This window comes from Tupaia chinensis, unplaced genomic scaffold (genome assembly GCF_000334495.1).
Source record: "Tupaia chinensis unplaced genomic scaffold, TupChi_1.0 Scaffold139466_1, whole genome shotgun sequence".
Classification (NCBI taxonomy): domain Eukaryota; kingdom Metazoa; phylum Chordata; class Mammalia; order Scandentia; family Tupaiidae; genus Tupaia; species Tupaia belangeri.
In genome coordinates, this window is record NW_006199351.1 from 993,863 (window position 1) to 1,007,161 (window position 13,299).

Below are 13,299 nucleotides of genomic sequence, written 5' to 3' on the forward strand. Positions count from 1 at the left end.
GGAACCTTCATCTTCCAATGATTAACCAAAATGAAGAACACAAAGGCAAAGAGGAGAGGAACCTGATGTATGTTCTCTAGGCCTTTTAGAAAACATGGAGTTGTTCCTTTGGCGACATATATGCGAATCTACAAGAAAGGTGATATTGTTGACATTAAGGGAATGGGTACTGTTCAAAAAGGAATGCCCCGCAAATGTTACCATGGCAAAACTGGAAGTCTACAGTGTTACTCACCATGCTGTTAGCATTGTTGTAAACAAATAAGTTAAGGACAAGATTCTTGCCAAGAGAATTAATGTGCGTATTGAGCATATTAAGCATTCTAAGAGCAGAGATAGCTTCCTAAAACATGTAAAGGAAAATGACCAGAAAAAGAAGAAAGCCAAAGAGAAAAGTATCTGGGTTCATCTAAAGCACCAGCCTGCTCCTCCCAGAGAAGCGCACTTTGTGAGAACCAATGGAAAGGAGCCTGAGCTACTGGAACCTATTCCCTATGAATTCATGGCATGATGGGTGTTAAAAATAAACTAATCTATGGCCTATTTTAAAAAAATGTAATCTCAAGACAGATAATTAGTTTTAAAAGAGCACCATACATTGAATTGTTATCAACTATCTTTATTCTAATGTGCTTTAGTACTCCGAACTCATTCCACTTATCTACCCACACTGTTGTATCTATTAATCAAGTTCTCCCCATATCCCTACCCCCTTTCTTTTCCATCTTCTTGTATACACTGTTACACGCTAGTTAGAAGAGTAGAATTTGAATGTACACAACACAAAGTAATGATATATTTTTTAAACTTTATTTATTTTAATTTGACCATAGAGGGCCAGAGTGAGAAAAAGAAAGAGGGAAAGTGAGAAAGCAAGCTGCCAGGTTTGAGAGTCAAACCACGGTAGGCCATCTGGGAGTTCAGTGCCCTTAACTACCACACCACTTGCCTGCCCCAGTAATGATACATGCTTGAAATGGTAAATATTTTTATTGCCCTGGTTTAATCATTGCACATAGACATATATTGAAAAATCATACTGTACTCCATAAATACATAAAACAATTATATGTAAGTTTAAAAGTATAATTAAAGAAAACACAATAAATTATACTTTCTTTTTTAAAAATAATTATTTTATTTAACTTTATTTATTCATTTGTTTATTTCAATTTGACCAGAGAGGGACAGGCAGAGAGAGATAAAGTGAGAAAGAAAGCCTCCAGGTCTGGGACTCAAACCACAGTTGGCCTCGTGGGAATCCAGCACCTTTAACCACCATGCCACCTGCTAACCCCTAAATGATACTTTCTTTTCATTGGTCAGATGTTACATACATGCATGTTGATGTAAAGAAGGTAAAACAATGCCTTCCATAACCCAATTGCATACTAGAAAAGTTTGCTTTGAGGATGATTAGGTGACTATATGAGAAATAATTCCATCTCTTTCCATTATAAATGAAATAAAAAATAATATATATACTCCAACCTATTCAAGAATACTACTGTAGTGAAGTAGACTTAAAGAATTTACTAGAAGTGGGGAATGGGAGTCTGAAGCCGATCCCCTGGTGTGATGTCGGGGAGCCCTGTGGTGGCCATTGTGGAGGTTTAGGCTGATACCCAGCAGAGGCGGTCGCAGTGCAGGCAGAGCAAGCCGCTATATAGAATTTAAACTTTTCAGAAGTGTATGGTGGATCTAAGAAGACGACAACCAAGGGTCATAGGAATTTGTAATTGGCGTAGCAATAATCCCAGAACAGTTAGAGATCATCACTCAACTTGTTTTCCTAACCACTATAAGGATGTTTGACATAAAGGCTTGGGCTGAATATGTCTTGGAATGGGCTTCAAAGGACCCGTATGGCTTCCTTACAACATTTATTCTGGCTCTCACTCCACTGTTCCTAGCAAGTGCTGTACTGTCCTGGAAATTGGCCAAGATGATTGAGGCCAGGGAGAAGGAGCGAAAGAAGAAACAAAAACGTCAAGAAAATATTGCAAAAGCTAAATGACTAAAAAAGGATTGAAGGACTGAACAGGTTCTGCAACCAGTGGCAAATCATTTGGGAAGTTATATAGCTTTGGAAGGATTCATTATAGGTTTTTTCTTTGGATTTCATGACAGTATTATTTAGTAAATGAAATCTGATTGCTCATAAGGGAAAATCATGTTCTGACCTCAATACTATCTGTAGTAACTTTCAGGCTCGGGTATAGTTTGTTGGTGTCTGTTGGCAGTTACTGAAATTAGCGTTTATTGTGGCACGAAGTCTTTATACTGCCTAGGTCATTGCCATTCAACAGCTTGCATGCTGAAATGCAAACATCCTATGGAGAAAAAGACAGGATGATGAACTCCACTCAAATAATGGTTTAAAATGGAATCTTGTTCTGGACAAAGGCTATTAAGAATGTAAAAGTCTGCATTGTCATCTCCAAGGGGAAAAGTATGCTTTGGCTTAAAAGAGATACAGTACATTAATCACATCTTTTATCATTTTTGCATATTTCTTGAAATAGAATCATTTCTGCCTTTCTTAAAGTAAAATAATATTAATAAAAAATACTTAATATTTTCTGCATTTTTCTGATTCTAGCCTTTGAGACAACTGGTGATTAGCAAGACATTCTACATTTTTTAAACCTAATTTTATAAAGAATTCCCTTGACTATGTACAATACCACCTACTAGAGACAATACTTTTGTACTTAGGAACACTGCCACTTTCTTAGAGATGACTTGTTGAGAAGAGTAACACTATGATTTAAAACTTGCAGTAAAAATGCCAAATACTGTAAGTATCTTGGAACCAGTTTACTCTTGTGCTTAGTAGAACTGTGAAATAGTTAAAATGTCTTAATCAGGTCATGTGCTGAGCACCCCTTTTGTCTTGTGTTCCATTCTTTTATCTCATGTGGTAGTGATGTCTTACACTTTTTATCAAGTATGTTTAATGTGAAAATTAAAATTTCAGATCTCTCTTAAAGGACTCTTAGTTATACTTAATAGTGGTAAGGAAAGACTTAAATTTGGAAAAATTTTGTTGACCATAGTGGTGATTATGACAAAATGAATATGTGTTGTACTTAAAGGTAAAGAGCTAAAGAATGTGTCTTTGAGTTGTGAAACGAACTTTTTACTATTAAACATGGCTTTTATTTAAAAAAAAAGAATTTAATAGAAGGAAGGTGAAGGGCAAGGGGATCATACTTGTTCCTTGCACAATTTATATTAAATCTCCAATATATAACATAATGAGATTGATTTTAAAGTTCAGAAAAATTGTGATACATTATAAAAGTATATTAGCGTAGTAAAGGTAGAACTAATTGCTTGCCAAGGATGACTGTTAGAATAGTATATCATCTAATAGTACAACATAGACTCTGAATGGATAAAGGAAAGTAAGGTGCAAATGTATCCCAATCTGCATGGAACTAACTTGCACACAACCAAAACATGTGAGCAGATTTAGAAGGTTTCAGTATGGCATTGACTACAATTGATCTTCATAGTTACATGTAATTTTAGAAAAAGAGCAAGCTTACTTAACATTAAGGAACAAACAAGCTATCAAGCAAAAAAAAAAAGCTTTTTCTTATTTTTTAACTTAATATTGAAGGGTATTGATAGTTTTGGATGTATCTGACTCCTCAAGGGCTTGGAGTTTAAACTGCAGGCTTTCAAAATATACATGTGCAGGACTAGCTGCAGGGACACAAGCAGTAGAATGCCATTGGGGTCACATGGGAGACTGGGATTCAGTTCCTGGATCAACCAACATAGGCTGGTATGGTGGCACATGCTCATGATCCTGGCTGTCTGGGAAGTGGGCCAGGAAGATTATGGCATAGTGAAAAAAATCTTTCTCTCTTTTTCTCTCTCTCTCTGTCTCTATCCCATAAACAAGCTCACATGCACACATAGTAGAATCTTTTAGAATGAACAAGAAGGCGAAGAGTCACTGAGTTAAATGAAAGTGAAAAAATAAAAGCACATTAATGATGTAATGAACATTCAAGAAAGGTGGACAGGCCTGGACTCAATTCTGGCACTGCTATTTACTAGCTACTTAGCCCTGGGCGAATTTACTTCATTTCTGAGTTCTAGTTTCCTTGTTTGCAAAGTTAGATGCATGCTACTTTCATTTGTGGGCACTGAAATATTAAGAGTGTGTGTGTGTGTGTGTGTGTGTGTGTGTGTGTGTGTGAGAGAGAGAGAGAGAGAGAGAGACAGGGAGAGAGACAGAGACTCAAAAAACATATACAATTGCAATGGATACACCTTTGTTAGATGCTGAGTCAAAGGTAGTTAAAAATTGCAACAAAAAACACATTTACAGTTATGGGATGATCAGGGAAATATGAACACTGCCCAGATATTTGACGATATTAAAAAATAATTTTAAAATATTTGAAGTAGCAACACCATCATGGCCATGTCAAAAAAGTGTTTGGGGACCAGCAGATGGCGAAATTGTTATGTCACTGGACTCCCACGTAGCCAACCATGGTTCGGGCCCCAGATCTGGCAACTTAAAACTCATGCCAGATGCATGTGTGAGCATGTGTGCATGTGCCCAAAATCCCAAGAGGAGAATCGTGGAGAAGGGATTGCAGGTTGACCAATCCCCTGGGGGGAGGATTTCTTGTCTTCTGTCTCTCTGTCTCTCCACAAAGTGTTTTTTTTTAGTAACACTGAACTGTTTTAGTATAAAATTATGAGCTTATTGGGATATACTTCAAAACAATCATAAAAAATCTTTATTGAAGCTGAGTGAAGGATTTAGGAGTCATTTATGGTATCTTCTCCCTATAATTTTATGTAGTTCATGTTTTCCATTATAAAACCTTTCTTAAAATACCTATATCTTAAAAAAAGGAATGAATAAAAATATTTTTTAATTATTTAAGTTTTTAAAAAAGTGAATGATAGTTAAAGTGCTATAAGTACTACATGAAGTAACACATTTTAGAAACCTAATCCTATAACCAGAACTTACCAGGAACTTCAGAGATCCATTTAAATGAAGTAGGACCATGCTTTGAGAGCAGGGAACTTCCCAAACTTTCATGTACATGCAAACCACCTTGCAATTTTATGAAAAGGCATATTTTTTAACTCAGAAAATTGAGGATAGGTTTAAGATTTAAGAGAACCAATAAAAACAAAAGATGGAACATATAAGTTGAGTCCATAGTGGAAAAACTTAAAACTAGATGGACTTACAAAAGGCATGCAGGATCCAGAGGTGGCATAGTGGTTAAGGCACTGGACTTTCTCATGGCTAACCACAGTTCGAGTCCCAGACCCCATGGCTTGAAAATCTTGCTAGACACATGTGCATGCATGCCCAAAATCCACACAGCAGAGGAGAATGGAGTCACTTTCCTTCTCACTTTCTCTCTGGCAAGCACACACACCCTATGGCAAAAACTTAAAAATAAATAAATGAATACCAATAAAAAAGAAAGGCATGCAAGTAACTTTCAGAAAACCAAAGGGTACCAAGTTCAGCTTTGAAGAGGAATTTTAACTTGTTTGATGTGACCTATAATCTTAAAATAATATTGACTTCATGGTGTAGAAATTATTCTTTAAATATGTTTAAGAAAGCAATGTATAAATGTATCACATGAAAAATTATTCTAAAATAGAAATACCTTAGAAAAAATTATGGAAATTTAAAAATAGGAAAAAATGTAGAAATAATTAATTTGCATTTATGGGGTCAAACTATTTTTTGATTTATTACCCTTCCTTACTAATTGATATTTGTTTATAATATGAGTTAACTTGATGGTCTGCCTCTGTAGACTGCAGTTCCCTAGAATTTCATTCATTAAGATTTATAATTATTTTCAGTTTGGCTACTCCAGGAAACAGACATCTAATGTAATTTGTGTCTATACATTTCCTAAGCAGAGATGCATTTTTCAAGGAATACAACACCTTTTTACTACAAATAAAGCTGAGTGACCAATGCTAATGATACAAAGTGTTCAGTATAATTAGAGTAGAGGACAAATGCCTCTGCTCAACATAATGAGGCCTGAGAAAATAAGAAATTATTCTTTTGATTTTATTTGGATTTTCTTGGAATCCTTATTTTACTATTCATTTGTTGTCCCCAAAAATATAACACTTAGAAGCAATTTGCTCAGTAATTATGGAATTATAATTTCCAGTCTTTGTGGTGTGGATGAATGAAACTTCAATTGGAGTTTGTCTACTCAAATTAAATGTCTAGTTAAAAAGAGTAAAGCATTATTTGCTGGGGTGTTTTTTTCTAGGATAAATGGTAAACAATCTCCCTGCCTTTGATTAGCCATTTTTTATTAAAACATCAATAAATTAGTCTCCATTCAATTCCATTTAATTCTTAATTCAGACTATGTATTATCATTTCCATAAACATAATTTTCTCTAACTTGTTCATTTTAAATATATTGTCTTATTATACAATAATAACATAAATGAAAATCATTCGTTTTGTCAGAAAAATTGTTTAGGAGACCATATGCTATAGTCAAATGTAATTATTTTTGTCCACTTTTCATAACATAAAATGGTAATATCCTTTATTTGATGGTAACATAATGCATGCTTTTGAAAAATTATTTTTGTGCTATGGACATGTACAGCAATTAAATGTAACAAATAAAATTTTTAAAATCACAGAAAGAATGCAACTGCAACAAAGGACTGTTAGAAAGTAGAGAAGTTCCTCATATTCCAACTCCAGAAGTTATAACAGAGAAATGAAATTCCCTGACTTAGGCAGACACTTGTTACTGTCAGCTGTCCTTATAGTTCCCTATAGCAGTTCCTTTCTTAAACTTCACATTCCAAGTGCATATGCTTAATTTTAACTCTATTTCCCAGAAAGATGTCAGAAACAGATGTTTTTTAGAGAGAGAGATCTTTGCTATAGGGTGCATGAGTGCCTTGGAGAGACAGAGACAGAGAGATAGAAAATAAGAAATAACCCCCAGGGGTTTGGCCATGCCATAATCCCTTCCCCTCCATTCTCCTCTTGGGATTTTGGGCACGTATACACATGCATCTGGTGTGAGGTTTAAGCTGTCAGGTCCGGGACTCAAGCTGCTGTCAACTATGTGGAAGTCCAACTACCTAACCAGTACACCATTTGCTGGTCCTGAAACACAGATATTTTGTTCATTCTGTTTATCTAGTTGTACTTTTGAAATATCAGGGATGCATACAACTTTGCCAGAAGACCAACCATTAATGACCCATAAAGGAGGGACATAAACACTAAATTGGCAAGAAAGCCTATTCTAGTTGTGTAACTAGCTAGATAACCTTGCTTATGTCATGGATGCCCTCTAGATACACATATCCTGAATCTTAAAAAAAGAGAGAGAGAGAGAGAGAGAGAGAGAGAGAGAGAGAGAATTGATCTCATTCTTTGGTCTAGAGCCTAGATCTTACTAGATTTTTTAAATCATTTGTATAAATTGTGTAGATATATTATATGCATTTAATCACTCCATAGGCAAATGAGAGATAATCTGAAATTATAAAATGTTAAATTGCTTTCCCTAGAAAGAGGCCATTAATCATTCAAGATGAGCACATAACTTTTGCAAAATTATATGATAAACCTGACTAGGGCAGGATATTTGATGTTCTTTTGAAATAGTAATTTTTCATTGAATAATTAAGTCAGAAAGATGTCCTGGAAGGCTCAATGAGGGTTAAAGAAAGACTCATGAAAAGAAGTTGGGTCCTACACTAAAAAATATAGTCATTTTTTAACACATCTTGACACTATCTTAACTGCATGCCTGAGAGATTATTCCACAAATATTTTGAGACGTAATCTATGTTTAAATAAATTCACCTGTAAATGGATTGTTTCATAGAGTATACTATACGAAATTATCTCTGCAAATGCCAGGAACCTATGCCTAAACTCCAGAAGTCATCATAGCAATGAAATGAACACTCAACCTCTCCCCACTGCTATAATCCCATTTCTTGAAAAAAGAGAGACAATCTGAAAAAGAGAAAATCGAGCAAAAGGCCATTTCCAAACGATTTAAATTTGAGGAAACTTTGTTATAAGAAGTCCCAGGAGAATTTAGCTACTGAGCAGTATTTCTCTTTAGGACTTTAAGATTTCTACATTAAAAATGTTAATATTATTTATGGACCTCTGGTCAAATGGTGCATGCACTGGAAGTGAGTAAACAGGTATCACCAATAGGAACAAAAATATCTTGGTCAAACTTGTAGAGTTAGTAAATCAGCCAGTGGTTTGAATTTTTTTTAAGAAGGGAGATGTTTGTACCTTCTAGTCCTACATCCTTTTTATCCAGAATGAGACTGTGTGCAAAGACATTTATACTCATGTTCTTTGAAAATAGAAATAACATGGCCAAAATTGTAAAAAAAAAAAAAAAAAATTTTACAACCAATTCTCTCTTCAAATAAATGAAAATTTTCCTTCCTTTGAGTGTGGACATTATCCAAACCACCATTAAGATTTTTATGTCCAGATTCATTGCATCCCTTCCCCTCCTTTCCTTTTTCTGCTTTCTTCCCCCAAGTCCAATATTGTCACCTCTTCTTTCACTATTGTTTCTTACATCCTTCTCTTTATTTCTACTGCTAATAATCAAGTTATGGCCCTCACCTATCCTTTTCCAGAATTGCAAAGGGAAAACTGGAAGACAGTGAAGAATTAACTGCAGGAGTCCATTAGCCAGTCACCCTGACTCCAGTTTCTGTCACTGAGTTTAAATGATGTATGTATGCTCAATATTGGTTCCATAGTCTAAAACGATGAAATCAGATTATGTCCTTATTCAATTCCTCCCGTTGAGCAACTGCCTTCAATAAAACAAAGCCTAGGTTAGCTATTCAGCTCTAAATTTACTGGCCTCCTCAATATCATTTTTATCTTATCCATGCAACCAATTTTATCTCTATATTTTACAGATTCATTTAAGGGTAAGTGGGTCTGTAAAATTAGCACAGATATGAGAAGAGTGGAGTTACTCTATTTACTTGGCATATGGCATTTGAGGTGGTGTGCTCTGGTGCTAAAATATTGATATTTCCAAAGCATGTGGAAACCTTGCAGGTGAAATGGTAGTACCATTGATACAGAACTCAAGAGATCCCCAGTAAAAACTAAGTACTGGATTGATGCATATTTCTCATTACTAGATTTTGTTTTAATGGAGCAGAGAGTTGCTGTTCAATTGAATGGAGACATGAGGGCAGCTAAAGTAGAAGGCCTAGCAATGTAGAAAGGATTCATATTATCTGCAATTTTGTGAACATTTACTACTTTGTTTGAGACTTCGATTTTTCTGAAACCTACCTAATTCTGGTGACCACCATTTGGTCAATAATTATTGTTCAAATTGTTCATATTGCCAAATGTTCATTGGCAAGATAAAACTCCATTTTCTCTATGCTACCCAGAGCTCAGTGATAGGCAGGAATGAAGCTACAAAACAAAAACAAACAAAGAGAAACAGAAATAAATTGAATCAAAATCAAACAGCAAATAGATTGTAGATTGCTATTAAAATTATGAAAAACAGGGACCAGCAGGTGGCATGGTGGTTAAGGTGCTGGATACTCCCACATGGCTGACCACGGTTCAAGTCCTGGACCTGGCGGCTTGTTTTCTCACTTCCCCTCACTCTCTCTCTGCCTCTCTCTGGCCAAATTAAAATAAATGGATGAAAAAATAAAATTAAATAAATAATTATTTTTTAAATTATGAAAAAAAAGAACTACCATCAAATAGTACTCATTGACTTCAGATATAAAAACAGCTTTCATAAGTCATCAAAAACGGCAGAGCAGAAAACTTCAAAACTTTGGCCCTCCATAAACATAGTGAATAAGGTGGCACAAACTCTCAGAATCAACATTTTCACAGTTCTGGAATCTAATAAAAAATTTACAGGGGCCGACGAATGGCATGGTGGTTAAGGGCATTGGACTCCCACATGGCTAACCACGGTTCGAGTCCTGGACCTGGCGACTTGCTTTCTCTCCTCTCTCTCTCTCTCTCTCTCTCTCTCTTTCTTTCACTCTGTCCCTCTCTGGTCAAATGAAAATAAATAAATAAATAAATAAATAAACTTAGATAATTAAAAAAAAAAAAAAAACAGCAATCAGGAGAACTCAATGATTAAAAGAGGCTACTGAATATTGCTAAGAGAATGCTGTTATAATTTAACTTAATTAGTTACCTGAACCAACTTCCCAGCTTGGCCTCAGCCATGAATTCAACAGCCCAGATTCCTAGTAAAAGTTGATGTTACTAGAGAGAGTAATATAGACTGTATTCTCAAAGAAACGTATTGGTGTATTTTGCCTGTCTGGTGGATTCCTGAAGGATAAGCTTAAGGACTGATTGAAGTGGCTTCCTGAACAGTGTATGTTGAATGCAAAAATTAAATGCAAATCTATTATCTAAAGGAACCTGGGATTAAGAATAAAAATTGGTTCAAACAAAAGACAAAATGAAAACACCGTTAAGAAAGAGGCTGAGAAAAAAGATACTTGGAGCAACAAGGCAATAAGGACTTTGAAAATTTCTGACAGCTACTGGAGAATCTAGAAGGCCATGCTTCTTGTCTATATGTATGAGTGATTCTTGACATATGTCTCTAATAAAAGGGTATCCTTTTTAAAATCTACATGACTCTGCTAAAACAGAAATTAATCTCTTTGGGTCCAAAATACATGTGAGTTTAGCACTTAGGTTGAGTTTTTACTATTTTCTTCATAAGCCCAAACTAATAGCAACTATGTGTATTATATCATTTTATTTAAATTGAACAAGATTTAGCAAATTATGCCCATTCTAGGTCTATCTAGGATTTATAAGAGTGAAAGAAATGTTTACACTTAATAATAACTATTACCTGTAATGAATCAATTCTGTGTTATTCCTGAAAGGAGTGAAGTTTGGGGAGGTGGAAAGTGAGAGGTAGGCACTGTTTTAAAAAGTTTTTATTTTATTCATGATAGAGAATGAACATGCATTCACACTTGCATACTAGCAAAGAGAGAGAAAGAAAAGCATCCTTATCAACGTTTGGACACATTGTAATCCCCTTCCCCCAGCCCTCCATGGATACAGGAGTGCATACAATTGGTCTTAAGTAGACCATCCAAACCCGCAGTTGCCCAGATGGCCCCCAACACTGCAGTTGAGTATGCTACTGACTGCACTGCACTGCACAGGCAGTCCTATGAAGTAAAAACTGGAGGTCTAAACCTTCCAGGACATTGGATATCCGTTTCATACATATGAAGATTGACACTTTAAGTGGAACATAGTGATCTGAATATGTTCATATTTTTATTTACACAACTAGATGGATTTTTTTTCAAATGAGGATGTCAATGCGGAAGAAAATTTGAAAATGCTCCTGATCAGGACCACCTGGAATTATCTTTTTGTAGGCACTGGATCTGCTAAAAGTGTAACATTTCTGATTTACCAATTTGCAAAAGAAATAAATTGCTGAGTCTTGTGCCTGTAACATTTCTATAGAAATATGCCTTTGTTGGGAACCAGCAGTTAGCGTAATGGCTATGTCGCTGGACTCCCACGTAGTCGACCGTGGTTTGCGTCTCGGACCCGGTGGCTTAGAACTCACGCCGGGTGCATGTGCGTGTGTGCCCAAGATCCCAAGAGGAGAATGGAGGAGAAGGGATAGCGGCGTGACCATCCCCCCTGGGGGATGATTCCTCGCTTTCTGTCTCTATGTCTCTGTCTGGCGAGCGCATGCACCCTATAGCAAAAACCTCTCAAAAAAAAAAAAAAAAAAGAAATATGCCTTTGTTTACAAAAATTCTCTTTGATGAAGGAATATTTTACTTGGGTACATGGAACTAATTTTTTCAAACCATTTGTTCCTTATTAACACTTAGCAAATACTTTATAACATACAATTTTATATTGCTTATATTTATCTAATACTATCACTTCTCCTACTTTTCATAAAAGCTTCAACCAGATTTATTCAGCATTCCATGTTTTTTTTTTTCCATAACACATTATGGACTAATATAATCTTATTTTTTGTATACCACTTTGATCTGATTCATGTTAATTCCTTTCCTTCAGACTGTTTTATGTCTTCTTATTTATGTTTTTATTAGTGTAAAATAATTTTATACTTAGCTTGAAAGTTTGTTTATATTGGGATTCAAAAGTATATTCTGGTGATCTTTAATTTGTAACTGTAATCTCCTTGAGGAAATAACCCTGTAGCCTGCAGGAGGTTATGAGTCATGCCTGATAAGGACTCAGTTATAAATTGGAAATAACAAAAAAACTAAACCAAGTTCTTGTCTCAAAAAGTAAAGGGCTTATGCTTAGTAAAGGAACACATTTCCCTTCTCATTTTCTTGCTAACAAATATTGAGATATGTTTCTTTTTATTTTACTTTCTTTTGGCAGAAGAAAAAAATATAGTTTGTAAGGAAATTTTCTTCACCATTATTTACTAAGATAATACCCTAATGGCAATGACATCCAAGGACTTTGGATGCTAACAGACAGAGTTGTCATCATATGGCAGCAACTTTTTAAAAAGTTTACTAATTTATTTCTTTTATGAGAGAGAAAAGAGAGAGACAAAAAGGCAGAGAAAGAGAAAGAGCATCCCAGCAGACACCTTATGCCATGATCCACCCCTAGCCTCAGCCAGCTTTTTATAATGGGCACTCACTTGCCCGACCTGTTCAGAGAGGTCTCCAGAAGTGAAATCTTCCCACATGGGTCAGTTTTGCAAAAGCATTCTGTTACGACTATGCCACTGTCTATCCCCATATTGCAGTGGCTTTTGACTTGAAAATAATTTCAAAAGCATTGCAATGTTCTGCTTAAATGTGCAGGTGATACAAAAAGTCTGACTTAAGTTAAGCAGTGATTTATCATAGTTGCATATAGTTATTAGTTTTCTAATGCTGTGTACATGTTTACATTTCTATATACAATTTAATTGTAATATTTATTATTTTTTGGAGAGATTTTTGCTATAGAGTGTCTGAGCTCGCCAGAGACAGAAATGAAGAGAGAGAAAGTAAGAAATTACCCCCTATGTGGAGTGGCCATGCCACAGTCTCTTCTCCATTCTCCTTTTAGGATTCTGGGCCTGCATGCACATGTATCCAGCATGAATTTCAAGCTGTCGGGTCTGAGACTCAAACTGTGGTCGACCACGTGGGAGTCCAGCACCTTAACCACTATATAACCTGTTGACCCCTTTATTATTTTTAAAATAA

At 35.5% G+C, this 13,299-nt stretch overlaps 1 protein-coding gene across 1 annotated transcript; it reads left to right on the top strand.

Moving 5' to 3' along the window:
• The first annotated feature begins 1,807 nt into the window (after nucleotides 1–1,807).
• Nucleotides 1,808–2,017, top strand: LOC102477521 (small integral membrane protein 15-like). Its single transcript, XM_014593021.1, has one exon. It carries the CDS (start codon nucleotides 1,808–1,810, stop codon nucleotides 2,015–2,017), a length of 210 nt encoding a protein of 69 aa, XP_014448507.1.
• Nucleotides 2,018–13,299: the final 11,282 nt, after the last annotated feature.

Excerpts from the sequence above, each read along its gene's own strand:
- LOC102477521 (XM_014593021.1), top strand. The coding sequence starts at position 1,808 with ATGTTTGACATAAAGGCTTGGGCTGAATATGTCTTGGAATGGGCTTCA.